The 22,523-nt window shown below is 42.5% G+C and overlaps 1 protein-coding gene across 2 annotated transcripts in view; it reads right to left on the minus strand.

Annotated features, from left to right (window-relative positions):
* LOC138164938 (5'-AMP-activated protein kinase catalytic subunit alpha-2) overlaps positions 1-22,523 on the minus strand; it is a 75,015-nt gene that overhangs the window by 42,335 nt on the left and 10,157 nt on the right. Inside the window, exon 2 of one of the 2 annotated variants that reach the window (XM_069092920.1) lies at positions 3,425-3,566. In XM_069092920.1, the coding sequence (XP_068949021.1) occupies positions 3,425-3,566 (142 nt within the window). Of the gene's footprint in view, positions 1-131; positions 436-3,424; positions 3,567-22,523 lie in introns of those variants that run through there. The other variant, XM_069092921.1, reaches the window with a different exon arrangement.

The following is a 22,523-nucleotide window of genomic DNA, read 5'->3' on the forward strand; positions in this document are numbered from 1 at the left end:
ATCATTCGCTGGCCTAGAGGCTGCAGGCTCAATTCTGTTCTTGAACAAATGGCACGTTTACATTTCCTGAATCTCGTTCCTTCTCCACACATGTCACAAAGATCCCAGACAAAGGCTCAGCTGTGACTCACCTTCTCAGGTCAGCCGGAGGTGGTTCATCCTGACCAGGAGACCTGAACTAACCTGGTCTCACTTCTGCTTCACAGCCACTCTCTGTGTCCCTCTAATCAATTTTCCAAATTGATACCAGAGGAAAGTCCTCTCAGATTCTCTTCCTACTAAACTTTAGGATCATGTCCCTATGAGATATTTTTGTTCTGTACATCACATGAAAAGTAGCTTGGTGAGGCCAACAGGTGCTGGGCTTAAAGTGGACTCAAGACCATCTCTCCTATTTATTGGCGGTGTGAGGCTGGGCAAGACACAATGCGCTTAAGACTTAATGTCCCTAACTGCAAAATGACTTACCTCATAGGATTGGTATGGGACTCAAATGAGATCACAGATGTAAAATGCTTTAGCAAACTTATTATATTATATACATATAATATAACATACACATAATATATATAACATGTAGCATTATATAAAGAGCGGCTATTGCTATTATTATAATCATTAGACGATGAATGAATGAAAGATTTATTTTAAAAGAGTTGATAGGTGAGGTCTAAGAAGGAAGGCAGTGGTGAAAGGGAAGGGGAGGGATCCTAGGGAAGAAGGGGCTCTAGAAAGGTAGACTTTAGTTGGACTTTAGAAGATGGGAAGAATTCAAAAGGCCAAGAGGAGAAGCAAGGGGGAGGCAGAGGGAGCAACGGGAACAGATGCAAAGAGGCAGAATGGCACAGTGCCTGGGGGGGAGGAGAAGCTGTCCAGTTTGGCTGGAGCAGAGGACAAATGAAGGAGAGCAAGAGCAGGCTGGAAAGGGAGAATGTCACCAGAGGGCCACCGGCCTTGAATGTCAGGCAGGGGACAACCCACTCTTCTCCCCACCAGGGGAGCTGGTCACTAGGAAGCACGCTGTCCCACACAAAGCTTCAGGCAGTGGCCACAGCACATAAAGGGACAAGCAGTGGCGAGGGGACAAGAGAACAGAAGCCTGATGCACTGCACTAGGGGTTCATTTCTGTTTAACCACATTTTCCCCAATACTAAAGCTTCCTTCTTCTATTTTGCCCCCACTTCATCTGTTTCAAGTGGTGAGGAGATGATCAAGTAATAGGGAATCTCCAAGCACCCTCCCCCTTGCGCAGACTGGCCAGGAGCTCAGACAAGGAGAGGCAGAGAGCAGCTCAGGGACCTCGGAGGAGGCCCAGCCCAAAGCTCAGAGCACTGACCAGAGGCATCCAGTTCCAGGCTGTACAAATAAGTGCAGAGTCAGGGACTAAAGTTTCGATGCCTAAGGATTCTCCCATTACTCCTATCAATTCCTCCATTCCCTGAATTATGATGATTTCAATCTAATTCCTAAAACTTTATCTAATACTTAAGATGTTTCCAGGAACTCTCTTAGAACAAGAGCCATCCACATGTCCAGTGTCTGTGGCCTCCAGGTCCCTCTGCAGCATCAGTCCCCCAGGATAAGACACCCATCACCTCTTAATCCCTTGAACCTTTACCAGCGCAGAGCCAGAATTGCTATCTTTTTTTTTGCCCTGGCCTGCAGTGAGCCAGCCTCCCAGGGAATCACAGGACACATCACAACCTCACATGACCTTGCACAGTCTAGCTTGTGTGCCTCCTACCATGGATCCCTTTCTAACCAGTGAAACTCCACCGGGACTCCTTTCTCAATGATCAGCTATTCCTGCTCCCTTGTCCTATCTCCCATCAAAATAATTCTGAAGCTCTTCTCCCCCATCCCCTGCCCCACTCACAGGCTGTAGTGCTGGAGGAAGAACACTCCCTGACCACCAGTGGTATGCCTAGACTCTCTCTCTGGCTATCACTAAACGATTCCTCCTTGGAGGCAAGAGTCAAACTTAGTACCCATCTGGATCACGCTGGCCCTTCACCATACCAAAAGTGTATTCACTATCCATCTCTCCCTTCCCCTATTTCCCATTCAATAAACTCCAGTTGTTCCATATCCCTTCCAGGATCAAATAGTAAATACTCTGGCACTTAAAACTCTCCATCACCTGCCCCCTCTTACTTTCCTGGCTCGTTACCCTTTACTACTCTTCACACAATAGCCATTTAGCTACAATGGCTATTACTCTAATATTTCATCTCCCACCTCTAAGCCTTTGCCCTGGCTGTGCCCTGTGCCTTAAATAGGCTCCTTCCTCATCTCTTAGTCTCCCCTACTTCCTACAAGATTCAGCTCAAATGTCACTGTCCACAGCAGGCGTTTCCCAGTTACTCGGCTGCGTGAGCTTTCCTCTCTGAGATGCTCTAACCTCTCTCTAACATCTGCTCAGTACATACCCTGCATGCATCTCATTATTTCCATACGGCGTCTCCACTAGAATGTGGGGAGGGGTCCTCTAGGGCAGAGGTTTTTCTGCCTTTCTCTGCCCAGTGCACAGCATAATCCCCAGCACATAATAAACACTTAATAAATGTGTTGATTGACTGATTCTAATTCATAAAACTTTATCTAATCCTTAAGATGAAAACTGAAGTCAGTCCTCACTCCCTGGACCATTATAATCCTCCTCAATGGTAAGCCACAGCCTCCATTATCTAAATAGCCCCTTTCAGGTTTCCAAAGATTTCATAATAACCACTGTCCTTCACAGAACCCACTAGGGTTTGCAAAGAGCTTTTGATACATTCTCTGATTTGATCCTGAAGGGCAGGTATGACAGATTTTATTTTAAAGAAAAAGGAACCTTAGCAACTCCCAAGGGGAGGTGAGCTGCCCAGGGTCACACAGCAGCTAGAAAGTAAGTGTGCAGAAGGCGAACGCAAACACTAGGCTTTCTGACTCCCTGGGCACCACTGTCCACTATGTGATGCTGCTTCTCAATTTCACCTGAATACAATCACAAGTTCAAACTCCATCATCTGGGCTTTTTTTTCCTCCCTCTGAGAGCCAAAAGAAAATAAGCGGGTAATTCATGGGTGTTCTGGAAGCTTAATTAGGGAAAATTATAGCATGTACCCCAAAATGCACAGTCATAAATGACCATTAAGTGGACATAATGATGGGGAAGGGAGTCCAAGATCTAGGAGACATTCCTATGCTGTGTACAGGGCTAGAACACTGAACCACCTGGGTGACAAGGGCTTTGAATTTCAATCCAAAAGAGTTAAAAAAACAAAGACAGGGGAAATGATTGCAATCAATGATAATATAAATTTGACCAAAGCCAAATTAAAAATTTTACAATACTAAAAATATTACTATTTGTAAATAAATCAACAATCATTTCAAGAGAATGTTCCCTCTTGGACTCATAGACATAAAAGTACTTACAGTTTGATAATGTGAGGATGTCGGAAGAGTTTTAGATTTTGAATCTCTCTTTTAATTTTTCCAACCACATCCAAACTACGAATCTTCTGTCTATTTAAGATTTTTACCGCCACTTTATGGCCTGTCAGCTGGTGTTCTCCAACTAAGCAAAGAAAAAAGAAAGACATTTGAATAGTCCCAGAATTTAACAATAAATTAGTTCTACAACCTGATCTACACCTTATTTTGAAGAATGCTCCATCAGTGTGTATACATGCCATGTCAATGTGCACATGCTCCTCACAGAATGAGATTTCAACAAGATACACATTTTGTGGAATGTGGTCAACACAGACATTTGTTTTGCTTGATTGTGCATCTTTGTGACACAGGTTTAGGGTTTTTTGTTTGTTTGTTTGTTTCCAGTAGGAGATGGAGGAAGGAGAGAAAATAAATACTTGTTAATTAAAAAAAGAAAATTTAATTTAAAAAAGAAAAGAATGACTTGCTGAATTTTTGTTTTGAATACAAGAAAACAAGTTGCTTCTGGAAAGGAGAGATATGACTGAAGGCTTGTGGTAGTCAGCAGGCACCTCCACCAAATGTTACAGATGCTGGTAGGGAGGTGGCCTCAAAGTCAGGAACACCTGGGTTAAGCCCTGCCTCTGACAGCCCCAAGCTGCATGGGCACATCATGGCCTTACATGTCAGCGCCAAAGACAACTAAGATGTAGAGAAAGGGCCAACCTCCTGTGCCAAAAGGGGTGGCCAAAGAGCATCTGACTGTACCGGGATACTGAGCTTCCTCCTCAGAGACTTCCCTCTCTCAGTGAAACCATGGGCCCAGTACCTCCCCCAGCCCCACAGGCCAGACATCCTGCGAGGTGCCAGGAATACAGACAAAAACAAAAGCATCTGGGCCACCAAAGAATTTCTGTCTCACTGGATGGGTAGGAGGTGTCCACAGAGAAAAGCAACCCAAGGAGAACCAGGGAGGAAGAGAGGAGAATCAGCTCCAGGAGTCAGGCAGGGCTCCACAGAAGAAGCCTTCCAGGAAAACAAGGGGCAGCAGGGGCACTCCTAGCATGGTTTTGTCTTGTACAATCCCCCCACAAGGGGGGATCAAGTAGCAATGGCCAATCCTCCAGTTGGCCTTCAATGCAGAACTCATGAAGGACAATAGTGTGAAATAAGGAAGGAAAGGCAGGTGGGGGTCAGATGAGAAGAGGGGGGATCTTAAGTGCCAGTCTAAGGGGTTTGTACTATCTCCTCTAGGGCAGGGAATTGGGAGCCCCTAAACTTGGCCCCTAAAGAGACAAGTGAGCCTGCACTGGCTCAAAGACCATGCCCACAGAGAACAAGCTGGGGCAGATCCTACAACAAACCTGAAAGGCCTTGAGCAGAGACTGGCAGAGAACTAGGTCTGCCATACAGGGATGAGCCTGAATTCAGACAGGGCCAGCCCTTGAATGACTGCCACCAAAATTTAGACAGAACCTGAATTTCAGCCCTGCCTTGGCCACTAATTAGTTCTATGACTTTGAGCACATAAGTCACTTAACTTGTCTGGGTTTCAGTTTTCCCATGTATAAAATCAGGGAACTGGACTTATTGATGTTAACCAGCTTGAAACTTCTAGGATCTCTGCTAATGAATTCTGCTGGCTACTGCAAGTCCTCCAGGGCACCTCTGTTCAGAATTGATCAGTAGAAGGAATAAGTGCACTAAGGAAAGTCTTCTGAAGGCCTGGAATGATGGATATTTAAGTCTACAGTGGCTTAAGCAAGGTCTCTCCAGGGCATACGTAAAAAACATCTAAGATTTTTCAACAGATGTCTTTGATCAGGAACTCTCGGATTATCAATCATTTTTCAGCTTGGTATTATCTTCACTTTCTCCCTCTCCCTTGCCCACATATTCCATCCATTGCCAAATCTTGCTACCTCCCCAGACTCTCTCACATCCGACCCCCTTATTATCACTCAATTATCACCTTGGTGCAAACATCAGTTACTGTAAATCAGTTACTACCTGATTGGTCTTCCTGCCTTAAATCTCTCCCCACTCTAGGTCCTTCTGCGCACGCATGGGCACGGGCACAGGCACACACACATATACACACACAATTGATCAATATCTTTTATTTTTACATCACCTAAGTGATTCCCTATCACAAATAGCCATTCCAGGGGTGGCCAGGTAGCACAGCAAGTAAGAGCACCGGCTCCAGTGTTGAGAAGACCTGGAGATCGAATCCCGGGCTCAGACACTCAGCACCACACCCAGAAACACCTGGCCGTGTAACCTTGAGCAAGTTACTTAACCCCAATTACTTAGGGGCGGCCAGGTGGCTCAGCGAGTAAGAGCACCAGCTCCAGTGTTGGGACGACCTGGAGATCGAATCCTGGGCTCAGACACTCAGCACCACACCCAGAAATAACTGGCCTTGTAACCTTGAGCAAGTTACTTAACCCCAATTGCTTAATAAAAAAAAAAAATTTAAAAATAGCCATCCCATATAACAAAAAAATCAACACTTTTTTTGCCTTTTTTGGGGGGCGCACAATTGGGGTTAAGTGACTTGCCTAAAGTCACACGGCTAGTAAGTGTTAAGTGTCTGAGGCCAGATTTGAATTCAGGTCCTCCCGACTCCAGGGCAAGTGCTCCAGTCACTGTGCCACCTAGTGTGATAGTAATGGAATATAAAGATTCCCGGGTATTGGCTTGGTTTTCAAATTGATTGTGTTAAAACCCAGAGCTTGTTAATCCCACCTGTGGGATGGACTTGTTGATGTGAAAAGAGAGTCCTGAACTGGGAGGAGCTGGTGACGTAGATTTGGAGAGACACAAGAGAGAGGCAGAAGAACTTTTTGGAAGCAGCACCTCATGGAGGCAGAGAGAAACTGAGAAAATTGCTGGGGGCCACTTTGAATCGCCCTGGACTTTTGAGACCTGTCCCCGGAGCTGCCAAGGACTGTGGAGACATGGCTGTTTTGCTGGTACTTTGTCTGTCTGTTTTGATGTTGTTTTGCCAGATTTGTCCACTGGTAAAAGACAGTCCTTTTGTTGAAGAAGTCCTGGAACCTGGCTGTTGGCTAAGAGCTCCTGAGACTGTCCTGCAGACAGAAAGTGAATACTGTCCACTGGCGAAGGACAGTGCTGTTGTTGCAGGGGTCTGGAGACTGTCCTGCAGACAGAGTGAATACTGTCCACTGGTGAAGGACAGTGCTGTTGTTGCAGGGGTCTGGGAACCTTTCTGTTGCTTCAGAAGCCCTGAAGGATTTTCTTGTTGTATGTTTACAGAAATCCTGGGAGAGGGTTTTGCTAATGTTTTCAGGGGTTGTAGGACTGTTCTACAGACAGAGGATGAATTAATGAAGGGACTGGCAATGTATCTTATGGCTTTGCTAAGCCTTGTCTCCCCAGGAACTAAGATTGCTGAGAACTTGCCTCCTGTCAAGATGAAGAAAAGACCTCCATTTGGGTATTAAGTGCTGTGTTTAAACTTGATGTAACTCTGGGGTAGATTCAATTGTGATCCAGGGGTGGGGAACTTTTGACCTTTTTGTGTTCTTTGGTTGAACAAATGAATGTACTTTACTTATGTTTGGAAACTAATCTCCATTTGAGAAGAGGGGCTTTGTGGTGGACTAAATGAAGGTACAGCCTAGGGGTGGTGTAATATTTAGAACAGGGACTTTGTAATTGATTGAATGATTGGAAGGTCCTGGGGTGGGGTAGTCCTTGGAGATTATTTAATCACCCTTAGTAAATGCTGTATTTGGAATGATGTCATGTTTTGATCTTCTCTGTTCTTGGTTGGTCACTGAATAAAATGGAGAGCACCTATGCTGGTATTCTGAACCTTGGGAAGTTGCCTTTCCTTGGCATTACATTACACCTAGCCACCTCCAAGACACTTTTTCAAATATTCTAACCATCATGCAAACAGATCATCCAGACCACAGTCCTCCATCATCAGGGACATTTCCCTTACAGTTGTTCGACCTTCATTTTCAAAGAGGGCCAGAGATACGGGGTGATGTCTTGACTTTCCTGAGAATTGGATTTAAGTGAGGCAGAGCTGCATAAGGTTGCCAGCCTCACTGTCTCTTCTGATCATCAAAGTCCAGTAGCAAGACAAAAGTCAGGATGTCTAGCAATGGCCTGGTATGCGATGGATGACCTTGGCTTCTTCAATGGCTGACCAAGCTTAAAGGGCTTCAGCTGCCATCATGGCCCTCAGAACAAAGCATTCTCATCTACCCATTCTGCCAGGTGTCCTCACACACTTTGGATAAACGTCTACCTAACTAACCAACAAGTTTGAGGCCTGTCAGTTACCCTCAACCTGGTTCAGCCCACCTGCCAAGGTGGTTTCACTGGGGTGTGGCCACTGTGCCTGCTGCAGCTTCTTGAAACAATGGGCAAGAGTTGGGTGACAGGGGGTGGCCAGATGGCTCAGTGAGTAAGAGCACCGGCCCCAGAGTCAGGATGACCTGGGATAGAATCTGGGCTCAGATACTTAGCACCACACCCAGAAATAACTGGCCGTGTAACCTTGAGCAAGTTACTTAATCCCAATTGCTTTCAAAAAAAAAAAAGAGTTGGGTGACAGGTGTCACCCAAAAATAGGTGAGCAACCCTGAAAAGGGCTGACACAAGAGGTGCTAGTCCTACACACACACACACACACACACACACACAAACACACACACACCCCTTAGAGTTATGCGGGCCTCAGAGACATGGTAATAGTCACACAGACACTGATGAGGTAACGAGGTGTCCCACTGGATGTGATGTCAGGAAGACCAGAGTGCAAATACAGCCTCAGGCACTTCCTGGCTATGTGACCCTTCTCAAGTCACTTTCCTCCCCTGTAACATGATGACAATAACATCATCTCACTCCCAGGATTATTGGGAAGATCAAATGAGATACTATTTCTAAAGCACTTTGCTATCCTCAGAGCCCTACATAAATTGCTCTCTAGTACGATGAATTGCTATCTGCATTGCTGAAAAATAACCAGTGAGATCACAGACCTATCAAAGTATCCAGGAAGTAGCCAAGGGATTATTGGAGTACATCAATGCCTCAATTTGTTTTAAAGTTAATGCTTTCCAAAGATTAACCTAATGTATAAATTATGACTATTTCATAAGTCAATGGCCTTTCTCTCCCAGTATTCCATAGGAAAAATTTTTTCATGTATAAAAATAAATTATTTGTTACTTTATCTTCTAGACAAAGATTTTTACTTTGTATTTTGCCATGAAGTTAATCCATGGAAAGCATTAATTCATGATCATGAGAAGTAAAATGGATCATTTTGATCACATTAAATAAAAAAGGTTTTGCACAAACAAAACAAATGCAACCAAAAGTAGAAAGAAAACAGGAAAATAGGTGGAAAATTTTAAACTAAACTTCTCTGATAAAGGCTTCATTTTTCAAATATATAGGGAACTGAATCAAAGTTATATAAAAATGCAAGATATTCCCCAACTGATATGAACAGGCAGTTTTCAGAAACAGATATCAAAGCTGTCTGTAGTCATTTGAAAAAGTGTTCTAAACCTCTATTATTAGAGAATTACAAATTAAAACATCTCTGAGGTTCCACCTCACACCTATCAGATTGGTTAATATGACAGAAAAGGAAAATGATAAATGTTGGGGGGAATATGGAAAAAGCAGGACACTAATGCACTGTTGGTAGAGTTGTGAACTGCTCCAACCATTCTGGAGAACTATTTGGAACTATACCCAAAACAGAAAACTATGCATACCCTTTGACTCAACAACACCACTAGTAAATCTGTATCTCAAAGTGATCAAAGGAAAAGGAGAAGGACCTATACATACAAAAATATTTATAGCAACTGTTTTTGTGATGCCAAAGAATTGAAAATTTAGAGGATACTCATCAATTGAGGAATGGCTAAACAAGTTGTGTTATACAATCATGACAGAATACTATTTTACTGTAAGAAATAACAAACAGGATGGTTTCTGAAAAACCTGAGACTTAATAAGATGCAAAGTGAAGTGAGTAAAACCAGGAGGACATTGTACACAGTAAAAATTGTGACAGATTTAGTTGTTCTTAACAATACAATTACCCAAGACAGTTCCAAAGGACTTATGGTGAAAAATGCTATCCACTTCCAGAGAAAGAACTGATAAAGTCTGAGTTCAGATCGAAGTATTTTTTTAACTTTATTTTTCTTGCCCTTTTTTCCAACATGGATAATATGGAAATGATTTACATGATTTCACAGATATAATTAATATTATATTTCTTGCCTTTTCAATGTGAATGTGAGAAAGCAGAAAATTTAGAACTTAAAATTTCTTAAGTGCTAAAAATAGCTGAATAATAAATTTACTTTTGGAAAGAAATACTCAATCATACTGATATGTTATTTGAGTATTAGAGATCAACAAAGAGTAATATCAAAAGCATTAAGATTTGTCTTGTGTTTGCCAATTTACATAAGCCTTTTTTATCTAATGCACCTTTGAAGGGAATTAATAAGCACTTAGATAACTAAATTCAAATGATTTCTTATGTGGTCACATTCCATACTAAATACTTATATATATATATATATATATATATCATTAAACATTATTAAGAATGAGAATACAAAGACCAGAGACATTATATGATCATAGATTTACAACTAAAAGTGACATTAGAGATCCTATAGTCTAATGCCTACATATTATAAAAGAAGAAGGACAATGGCAAAGAAGGGACACATGACTTGTTCACACTCATACAGCTAGTAAGTAATGGAAGGAGAATTTGAACTCTTTTCTTTTGACTCCAATGCCAGTGCCCTTTCTCTTGTACCATCCTGGCAAGAGTCCCTGCTTTTAAGGAATTTGCAATCTATTAAAGGAGATCCTACTGCTACAAATGTACTTCAAGGAAGTCAAACATTTGAAAGAAAGCTACCATGTACACCAAAGTATTTATAGCAGGACTTTCTGTAATAGCAAAGAACTGGAAACATAACAAATACTCATCAACTGGGGAATGGTTAAACAAATTCTATTGTGGGGAATGTACCAAATGTGATATTATAGTGTGGTAAGAAAGGATGAGCAGGAAGAACAAAGAAGCAGAAGAAAATGTCTATGAACTTAGCTCAAAGGGAAGCAAGCAGACCACAAAACCATGTGTTGAGCCCTTAGTAACTTAAAGAATTCCTATGGCAACAATCCAGAGCCAAATTTCCCATCAACAAGGACAGCCTCAAGGAAAGGAGGAGCCAGTGCAGCCCCCGCCCTGCTCTGAAGACAAGTGACAGCATTCTGTCCTACATGGTGGAGGCGATGGCTCCTTTTCCTGACCGCTGATGCTCACTCTGCTCCTTTGTTGCAGAGAAGTTCTCTGGGGAGAGAAGGATACTTGGAAATGAAAGTAAAATAAGAAAGACACGACTATTTTTAAAGGCTTTTTCGTTGTCCTTGGTTTCCCTTGATAACCTGCTTGCCAGACACCGCACGTCAGTATTCACCCTCTGTTTCTTACCCTTGCTTTCATTTTCTGTGTATTTCTTTTTTCTTAAATCTACAGAGAAATCGATGAATTCCCTATGAATCCCCATCAGCCTCCTTGGACAAGTTCTGTTGTTCTTCATTCACATTCATCTCCAGAATTTCCTCCTTAAAAGGTTCCCATCTTTCCTGGGCTGACAAGTCCTAGACGTTGGGTCCACAAGATATCACCTCTTAACCCTGTGAAAACTGTTCTGCATACAGCTCACATGCCCATCACCCTAAGTCTGTCTCTCTCTTCTCTATCACAAACTCAGCAAGGTGGTGGGCACTTCCCCAGCAGGCTCTCATCCCTCCTGGCCCTATAGTCAGCACGTCCATCTGAGGAGTAGATCCCGAGGAGAATGTCCTTTTACCGGCTTCTCTTTCTTTTTTCTTTCAAGTTAAGGTATCTTTAGCTGCTCTGTTTTTTGCCTCAAGAGAGAGTTTCAGCACTGTGGAGGAGAAAAAAGCCAGATTATAGAATAATAGAAAGAGATAGAATAAAAGAAATGAAACAGATGAGTTTCTTCTATACATCTCATATGTTGTTGTTGTTTAGTTGTCTTTCAGCTGTATTCACTCTTTGCAACCTCATTTTACAGATGAGGAAACTGGGGCAAACAGAGTAAAATGACTTGCCCAAGGTCACACAGCTAGTAAATGTCTGAGGTCATATTTGAACTCAAGAAGGTGAGTCTTCCCAACTTAAGACTCAGCATCCTATCCACTGCACCACCCAGAATGCATTTGTACTGTGCTACCATAAGCTCCAAAGATCTCATAGCTCTGACTCATATTTATGGCTGCCAACAGAGCCATTACACCTCAGTCTTTATTGGTCAAAGGGCAGCTATAAAAATGAATGCAACATATTGCCAACCTCTGTTACAGACAACAAGATAAAGGGACACCCTTCCCCTGTGATTCCAGGAAGCTTGCACTTCTCCCACCAGAGATCTGTTGGGAAGCTGCACAGAGCAAATGTGTTCCAGGTCCTTGGTCACAACAAAATCCTAATATGAATCAGTCACGGAGCACTTATTAAGCATGAACAACATGCCAGTGTGCTGAGCACTGGGGGACAGAAAGACAAACTTCCCCTCCTTGCCTTCAAGGAGCTCACATTCTAAAGAGAAAAACATTTAAATAACTATGGACACATAGGACAGATGCTGCTTAGGGGAAGGGCATCTGGGAGGGAAGGGAACCAAGAGCCAAGTGTCAAGGAAGTGCCCAGTAGAAGGTCCCAAAGGAAGCTAGGGGGCAGAGGGTGGCGGCCAGGACAAAGAGAAGCGTCATGCACTTGGAAGCTGTTACAGCTGGATTCCAGGGAACAGGGGAGGCAGTTCAGTCCTAGAAGACTTGGAGAGACAGGAATGGGCTGGGGCCTGAAGGCCCTGACATGCCGAACATAAGAATTTGTATTTGTTCCTGGAGGTCACAGGAGGCTCCTGCATCTGGGGGAGGGGAAGGGACCTGGCCCAGTTCGAGCTTTAGAAAAATCACTCTGCCAATTGAGCCTAGTTTGGAGCGGGAATAGACCTAGAAAAGGGAGACCAACCAGAAGGCTGCTGCAATGCTGTTATAACTCATGGAAGCTTAGCTTAGCTAGCCCTCACTCTGAGGATTTTGAAATGGCTATTATTGTTTTTCTTTTGGCTCGTGTTTGTGATTTCATTATCAGAGGGAATTCCTCAGAATGCTGCCAGGAGAACCGAGAGTTCTGAGTAGAGGTAGAATTAGAATCTAGGTATCCTGCCTGCACCATACTGCAATGCCCACGAAGCTAGCTAGCTTTCACAATTTTGAAACTAATCCCCCACTATGGGTTTTAAACATGGACAAATTCTTAAATGCATGTGCACATATATACACACAATATGTGTATGTGTAATATGTATATAGTTTGGAGAAAAATTGTTGATTCTCATAAATCAAAAGCTTTTTAATAGGTTAAAATATAGTAGCATTCAAAATTAAGATAGTAGAAAAATAAATTTTGATCATTTTAAATTTTATTAGAAGCGATGAAAGTCTAAGGTTAGAGAAAATCTAGCAAAGTCTTGAAAAATAAAGACAGCAGTAAAGATTATAGAATTTCTAGGTGGCTAATGATTAACGTAAGGACCAACTAAGCAATAACACCGTTCCCTTTTAGGGGCGAGGAAGGTCACTATTCTTAGCAGAGATAAGAGCTGCCTGAAATGTTTTCCTCAATAACACCATTCTAAAAATAAAGTTGTTCACATACTTCAAAATAAAAACACACTCTGCATAGCCAGCAATATCTTCGGCATTAGATCAGAAGAAAGGGCATAACTTCCATTACATTTGCAATTAACAGCTTTACTAACGACTACAATAAGAATTTATCTTTTTAAGTTCGTAACACATTAAATGTTAAATTTGGGGAGGGTAGTTATAACTTATAACACCGAATGCCATCCATGTATGTGACTTTGTTATTTCTGAAAATCTCATCTCAGAGATCTGATAGGGCAAATTTAATTTTCTTCTTGACTCAAAAATTATCTCGAAAGGGTTAAGTAAGGATGTGATATTTTGGGGTAAAAAAAAAATACCCAAGTCTAAAGGCCATGTCAATTTCCTGACAAGATGAGTGACCTGATTTCTGCCAATCTTGAAGAAAACTGGGCACGGGAGCTCTGGGTCAACACAAAAAGAAATGAAGAAGTTCTATCTCCTAGTTATTTCCATATATACATGGTGCAATGGAAAACCCAGGCTCATTCATGAGACAAAAGAGTAAACTGGGGCCCAGAAAGGTGAGTACCCAAGTAAGAAAGGTCCTGGCCTTCCATACCCGACATTCCAGGTTCTTTTCATCTTTCCATAAGCCCTCTGTCCGTGTCATCTGAGGAATAACTAAAGAAACTGGCCAAGAAATCTTCAAGGAGATGCGATAGCTTCCTTCAAATAATGGTAACTCTGCCACAGAGAAGCATCAGACCAGGCTCACTTGGTAGAGGAGGGCTGAATTAAAAATGAATGGGTGCAAGTGACAAGGAGGCATATTTCATTTGAGCAAAAGAGGAAAAAATGTCCTAAGCTCTTTCTCCAGCACCCCCCCCCCCAAATGTTCTTCTTTCTATGAGTTATTTCACACAGAATGGAGGTGGGGAAATGCCGAGCAGTTTTCTTGGCTTTGTTTTTCCTCTTTTGTTTTTGAACTTATATTACTTGTCTTACTGTTTCTAAATGAGGATGTTCCCCCTTAAAAATGGGCCACATATCCACACCACCACAGAGCCCATCTGACCTGAACACCAAAGTCGCCCTGGCAGTTGCCACAGCAGTGACGGCACAGAGGGGGGAAACTGCCAATTTAAAAGAATCTGTTGATTTAGACATAGGAAGGAAGGAAGGTCAAAAGAAGAAACCACTTATGAGAACTACCTTAAGAAAGCACAAGGTAGGAATGCCCACACACTGTGTAAAATTCATTTCCTTTTGTAGTTCTAATTGAAATTCCACATATTCTACCAACTAGAAATTCAATTAGGGATTAACAAGCATGATCTTGTTAAAATGTAAAAACCTCTACAAGGACTACCTTCTACTGACACATTTTCCCCTCTTTGGTTCTAAACCGATGATTTCATCCATATGGGCTGTGGGAATTCCCTTCCCAGATGCAGATCAGCCACTAGTAGCCCTGAGAGTTGCCTGAGGCCCTGAGAGGTTAAGCAATTAGCCCACAGTCACATGGGCTGGCCTTGAACACAGCTTTTCCTGATGCCAAGGCCTTCTTCTCTCTCTTACTGCATACCACCTCTCCATGTGCACATTAGCATGGCTTGATGCCCTCCTAACTTCCCAGAGATCAAGAAGCAGCCCTACAGGAAGGAGAGTTCTGACAGGAAGGAGAAAAGAGTCTAATTCTGGGCCCAAGTCCGGCCTGGACACAGCAGGGGAGTCTAAAGGCAGCATAAGAATGCAGGGCAATTTCTAAGACTAAGAGTCAGTCCCCAATTGGTCATGTGCAGTATCCAAGTTATCAGTAGCTTCATGAAAAAATGCTTCCAATCACAAATAATTAGAGAAATGCAAAGTAAAGCAACTCCAGAGCTCTCTCTCATCGTCATCAGATTGGTAAAGTTGCCCAAAAAAGAAAATGACAAATGTTGGAGAGACAACTGAATTAGGGTGCTGCCAGGGGGGGGGGGGGCTGTGAACTGATGTAGCCACTGTGAAAAGTCATTTGGATCTTTGCCCCTCAAAGGTCTAAATGCTACATTTCCTTTGAGTCACCGATACCACTACTAGGCCTCTACTCCCAAACAGATCAAAGAAAAAGGAAAAGGATCCACATGTACACAAATTGTGTGTGTGTGACCTCTTTTTGACAGCAAAGAACTGGGGACAAAGGGTGCATCCAATCAGTTACGGATGCATGAGCATAGCACCCTCATGCTGTAAGAAATGTTGAAGGGGAGAGCTTCAACAAAACCTGGGATGACACTGAAGGGAGGCAAGCCAAAAGAATGCATATAATCACAACACGGTAAGAGCTCTGATCCACATGAGGGCCAACCTGGATTCCAGAAGACCCACAATGGAGCCCGGCTGCTGCCCCACCAACAGAGAAGTGGCAAACTCAGGGGCAGACGGAGACCTCCTTTTTGAGATGTGGCTAATCCCAGGGTATTTTCGCTTGACTGCACATGTTTGTAACAGAGGCTTTGTTTTTCTGGCTTTTTCATTATTAGGGGGAGGGAGAGGAGGAGGAAGAGAAAGCTGAGCATCACTGAAAATAAAATTTGATTTTAAAAGTCAATAGACAAATGCATGGCATTATTAAACAGAAGATCTTAGGGTTCCTTCCCCATCGTCATGACTAGAAGCTTTGTACAACAGGAGAGGGCACTGGTGCTGGTATTACTGGTGTCAGGTTTACTGTCACATCTAAGTGTGGCTGTTGCCTGAGGAGTCGTTCTCTGTGGTTTCTGATTCTTCTGGATTCCACAGCAACAGCCTGTCTGTGCCCACTCCAGGTCACCCTCCGTCAGCTGCCAAAGTGGTTCTTCCAAAGCTAACACATCGGTGACAGGGCTAGGTAAGAACACGGGAGAAATCGAAAGAGAGAAACTTTAATCCAACAAAAGCCTCATGCTTGGGTTAAAAAGGCTCTTCTTTCTGGGAGAAACCAGGGAAGGTGTGGCCAGTCACCAGGTCACCTGAAATCAATCCCACGGCCATGGAAGGGGGCCTTTGGGAGGGACCTCAGCCACAATCCAACCCATGCTGAAATGACTGGACAACAACATCATCTCCTTATTCCCTGGAATTTTCCCCTCCCTCATGCAGCCCAAATCCTATTAGCTTTTTTCAGCTGCCACATCGTACAGTTCACTAAGCCCCTCAGCCCTTTTCCAGAGCTACTGTATATCCATTCCTCCTTCAACTTCTGTTTGTGGAGAGGATTTTTTTTCCCCAAGTGCAATACTTGACATTTAACCCCATTGAATTTCATCTTAATAGATTCAGAACAATACCCTGGTCTGTCATACGCTGTCTTTGTGCCGTTTGCAAAACTGAGGAGCAAATCAGCTATGTCTTCACCCAAGTAAATGATAAAAATGTTCACCGGCACAAGTACAAGCCCTGAGGCCCTCAGTGGGGAGCCCCACTGCAATGACACTGAATTACTAAGCATGATGCCTTGAGTCTGGCCAGTCAGTGGGCTCTGAATCCGCTGGGTGGGATTATCAGTCACTCCCTATCTCTACACTGCCTCCATAGGAATAGAATGAGATCAAAGACAACTGTGTTGACAGCATTGCTCTCATCTGTTAGTTTAGTAATCCTGTCAAAAAAGAAAATTGGGGGACTCTGGCAGGACCTATTTTTTTCATCAATTTTATTGAGCTCTGATTCTCTCCTTCCCCTGTCTTTCTCCCCTCATTCAGAAAAAAAAAAAAAGCAAAACCAAAGAACCCATTAAAATCCATTACAAACATCCAATAAAACAAATTCTCATAGTGGATACATACATGTATATTGTATGCTTATATGTATACATGTGTGCACGCATACACACACACACTCTCTCTGAATCCTTCATTCTCTACCTGGAGGTAGGGCAGGCTGGTTCAACATGAGTGCTCTGGAATTGTGGTTAGTTCCTTTGTTAATCAGAGTTCCTATTCTTCCAAAGCTCTTACAATATCATGGTTATCATACACATTGTTCCAGTTCTGCTCACTTCACTCTGCAGCAGTTCTGCCAGTCTTTTCAGGTTTCTTTCATTCTTATAACACAATAGTATTGCATCATAGTCATTTATCATAACATATGCAACCATTCCCCAATTCATGGGTATCCACTCTTTGCCACCATGAAAAGAGATGCTATAAAATTTTTGTACGTATGAATCCTTCTCATCTTTCTTTGACCTCTCTGGGAGCACAGGCTTCATAGGTTATGCAGTTAAACAGTGATTTAAGGCAGAGATTTAAACTGTTTTCCAGAATGACTGGACCAGGTCACAGTTCCTTCAACGGTACATTTTGTATTTGTGCTTGTTTTCCCACAGCCCCTCCAGCTTTTGCCATTTTCCTTTTTTGTCAACTTTACCACTCCAATAGGTGTGAGGTGGTATTTTGAAGCTATTTTAATTTGTACTTCTCTAATTATTAGTGATTTAGAACATTTTTTTAATATGGATACTGGTAACTTGGATTTTCTTCCTCAGAAAAATGCCTATTCATAATCTTTCAAAATTTATCAATTGGGGAGTGGCTTTAACACTTATAAATTTGAATCAATTCCCTATATATTTGGAAATGGTATTTATAATATGATAAATGATCTTTATCAGAGAACCTTTCTGCAAAGATCTTTTTTTCTAATTTCTTCCTTCTCTTATAATTTTAGCTGCATTGGTTTTGTTTTTGGAAAAGCTTTTTAATTTTATGTAATCAAAATGGTCCATTTTACTTTCTATGAATATCTCTATCCTTTCTTTGGTCATAAACTTTCTCCCTAGGCATAGATCTAAAAGGTATTTTTTTTCTGGTATGACCTTTTCTTTATTTTAATTTATTTCCTATAATTTATTTTAAACATTCTTTTTTAAATTTTGAGTTTAAATTTCTCTTTTTCCCTTCTGCCTCTCCCTTACCCATTGAGAAGGCAAGCAATATGATATCAATTATACATGTGAAATAATGAAAAAATATTTTCCATATTAGCCATATTGTAAAAAAATAAAGCAAGATAAATATTTTAAATTATACTTCAATTTGCAGAGTTCATCAGTTCTCTCTCTTGAAGTTTTTTTCATCGAGTCCTTCAGAAATGTCTTAGATCTCTGTATTGATCAGAGTAGCGAGGTCTTTCACATTTTATCTTCATTATAATACTACTGTTACTATGTGCAATGATCTCCTGGTTCATTTCACTCTGCATCAGTTCATATAGGTCTTCCCAAGTTTTTCCGAAACCATCCCCCTTGTCATTTCTTATAGCAAGCACAATAGTATTCCATTACAATCATATACTACAACTTGTTTAGCCATTCCCTAACTAATGGGGGAGGGGGAATATCTAGAAAAGATCTGACTTATTGTTAATCATCAGAAATATAATTAATTTCCTTAGATTTACTGTTTCTATTTGAAAAATGGGAAAAGGCTGTTGAAAACAATCCCATTCTCCAACAGATTACCCCTTGTCATTCCTACTCTATCAGGTATTTTCAATCTGTCCTTGTCTACCAGCTCCTTCCCTACTGCCCGCAAACATGCCCATGTGTAACCACCATGTCTCCCCCATTTTCAAAAAAACACTCACTTGATCCTTCCACCCCCTAATTATTTTTCTAAATCTCTTCTGACCTTTATAGCTAAAGGTGAAAAGGCCATCCACAACAGAAGCCTCCACTTTCTCTCCTTCCACTCTCTTCTTTCAACACAGTATCCAATCATATCATTCCACCAAAACTGCTCTCTCCAAAGTGACCAGGGATTTCTTAGACGCCAAATCCAGCGGCCTTTTCTCCATCCTCCCTTTGCATGACCTCTCTGCCAAGCCTCTGACACCGTGAATCACTCTCCTCTCTGGGATTGGAGGATGCTACTCTCTCCTAGTTCTCCTCCTACCTCTCTGACCACTCTTCAGTCTCCTTAGCTGGATCCTTCTCCAGGTCACACCCTCTAACCCTAGGTGTCCCTCAGGATTCTGTCCTGGGTCCTTTTCTCTCTCTATACTACTTCCCTGGGTGATCTCACCAGCTGCCATGGATTTAATTACCATCTGTATGCCAATGATTCTCAAATCTACTTTTTCTACCCCAACCTCTCTGCTGACCTCCAATCTTGCATCTCAAACTACTTTTCAGACCTCTGAACTGGACGTCCAAGACACATCTTAAACTCAACATGTCCAAAACAGAACTCATTATCTTTCCCCCTACACCCCACACTCCCTACCTACTTTCCCACTATCCTCCCAATGACTCAGGCTCACGACATAGGAGTCATCTTAACTTCACGATATCTCGGCCCCCATCCCCATATCCAATCTGTTGCCAAGGCCGATCTATTTATACATTCCCTTCTCTCCTCTAACCCTGCCACCACTTTGATGAATGACCCCATCAGCTCATATCTGGACTATTGCAATAGCTGCTGGGGGGTCTGCCTGCCTCAAGTCTCTCCCCACTCCAGGCCATCTTCCATATACCCATCAAAATGACTTTCCTAAAGCTCAGGTTCAACCATGTCACCCCCTACTCACTCCCAGTGGCTCCCTATAGTCTCTAGAATCAAATATAAAAGCCTGTGTTTAGTATTCAAAGCCCTTCATAACTTGGCCCCCTCCTACACTTCCAGTCTTCTTAGACCTCACTCCCTGCAGTCTTCTGGCTGATTCATGATCTCTCAACCTCTGGGTCTTTTCCCCAGCTATTACCCCTGCCTGGAATGCTCTCCCTCCTCATCTCCACCTGCCAGCCTCCCTGAAGTCCCAGCTAAAATTCTGTCTTCTAGAGGAAGGTTATGCCCATCACTCTTGATCCCAGTGTCTTTCCTTTCTTCATGATTTCCTATGTAGCCTGCATTTAATTCATTTGCACACATCTATTGGCCTGTTCTCCCTCCTCCCCACTGGATTACTAACTCCTTGAGAGCAGGGTCTGTCTATTGTCTCTTTATATCCCAAGTATTTAGCACAGTGCCTGCCTAGCACAGAATAGGAGCTTAAATGTTGTTGACTAACTGAAAAATTCAAGTTTGAGCTGAGTTCTTCAATTTACTTCACTGGTCTATCTCTTTATTTCAAACAAACAAAAACTGAATAAGAAAACTTATTATATGTTTACAAGTATCTCCTGGAGACATGAATTATTTGTACTATAGGTATTGTTTTTTAATAAACTAGAGAGCAAATTAGGAACTAGCACTTCTATGGTGCTAATTCTAAGAATCTGAAGCCTTTGCTGAGTGTCCAGATTTCTTGGAATCTTAAGTCTCTGAGGCCCAACTGAATGTGGAAATGAAAGTACATTCTAAAAAATGGACTTTTAAGCAACTCCCTCCCTTCTTTACAGAAGTGAGCCTAAGGGTATGGAATACTATTGATGTCAGACTTTTTCAAGGGGGTAACTAGATTCCCTGAACTATTTTTTCCTCTTTTTTATTCTTGTTATGAAAAAAATGATCTTCTGAATGCAATAGGATGCAATAGGAAAAGTCAGTCAATTTGTATTTTAATTGCTTAAGGACTGGGGATAAAAAGAATGGCCAAAGACAGGCCCTGATCTTGAGGAACTCACAATCAAATGAGGGAGACAACATAAAAACAAGCGTGTACAAACAAGGTTTTTACAAGATAAATTGAAGGAAATCTCAAGAAAAGTCCCTAAGATTAAGGAGGGATGCTAAAGCCATCTTGCAGAAGGTGGGGTTTTAGCTGAGACTTGAAGGAAGCCCAGAAGCCTGGAGGTGGAGATGAGGATTCCAGGCATGAGGGACAGTCAGAGAAAATGCCCAGAGTCGGGAGATGGAGTTGTCTTGTGTGAGAAACAACCAGGAATGCTGTCAGAGGAGTGCAGAGTATGTGGAAGCAGGTCTGGTGTAAGAAGACTGGGAAGGTAGGAGAGGGCCTGATTACACAGGGCTTGAAAAGTCAGAGGATTGTATAGTCACTCCCAGAGAGGCTAGGAAGTCACCAGAGTACTGAATAGGGGTGGAGAGGGGGTGATACGGTCAGACCTGCCTTTTAGGAAGACTGGTTTGACAGCTGAGTGGGAAGACAGAGTGGGGAGAGAACTGAGACAATGAGGCTGACCAGTAGGCATTTCAATCCTCCAGGCATGAGGTGATGAGGGCGGGCACCACCATGGTGGTAGCATTAAGAGGCTGGAAAGGAGAGTAAGGGAGAGACGTTAGAAAGGTAGAAAAACAGAACTTGATCAGTGGTCAGATATGAGGGAGTGAAAGGGGAGAAATGAGCAAGTTTGAGATGTAAGATTGGAGGTCAGCAGAGAGGTTGGGGTAGAAAAGGTAGATTTGAGAATCATTGGCATAGAGATGGTAATTAAATCCATGGCAGCTGGTAAGATCACCCAGGGAAGTAGTATAGAGAGATATCAATAAAAATGTATTTTAAAAAAAAAATCTTAATTCTACTTTCAATGTGGCAAATATAGAATTACTTTCAAGTCACATATACTTTGTAAAATATTCACATAAAAAGTCAGATTTAACCCTGATAACATCCTTTTATTTTCATTGGGACCAGGGAGGTGTTTTAGCACATAGAGGGCTGGCCCTGGGCTCATGAAGGTCTCATCTCCATCCTCCTGAAACACTTACTAACAGTGGGACCCTAGTAAGTCACTGAACCTCTCTTCACCTCTTTCCTTCCCTTCCATTGAGGAGAGTGTCTGTAGGGCTGCTGTTTTAAGGATCCAACCAGCTCCCTCGCTTATCTGCCAGCCACGTCCTGTATAAGATTTGCTTCACCCCCCAAACTGATGGTGCTTTCCACCTTGTGAAACTCTTTTACATGCATTTGGTTTCCCTTTACTGGTGTACATGTTTTACGGGCCTACCCTGAGGGCTGAGCCCTGTTTGCTTTTCTCTTTAGCCCCACACGCCCAGCACCATCCTTGGCCTAGACTCCAGAACCAGATGTAGCCAGGACCTTCTTCATTTGAAAGTTCTCTCTGTTACAATCCTCTGGTCTTTAACTCCCTTGGGTCTACCACAAGGGGCCTCCTACCTTGCTAGATGCCTTCCTCAATGCCTCTTGTCAAGACACATATCTGGGGCTATCAGTAGAGCATTCCAAATGACCACCTGCCATCCCAAACCCTTGCCATTTGAGTGGCCCACATTCTCTTCCCATATATAACACAATTACTTGGTGGTGTCTCTTCCTCCTGGCCTTATTTGTTCCATGATGCAGCCCTTGAGCAATCACCAAGGCTGTCTCTATCCATTATGTTCTGTGCGATGTTCAATTTATTGCTTTTAAGAGAGCTGTATGCCACGTCTCACTGTCATACAGCAGTACTGGTATTAAAAATGAGACTGTT

Source organism: Petaurus breviceps, unplaced genomic scaffold, assembly GCF_028583685.1.
Source record: "Petaurus breviceps papuanus isolate PSGF00001 unplaced genomic scaffold, PetGlider_PUasm1.0 207, whole genome shotgun sequence".
Lineage (NCBI taxonomy): Eukaryota > Metazoa > Chordata > Mammalia > Diprotodontia > Petauridae > Petaurus > Petaurus breviceps.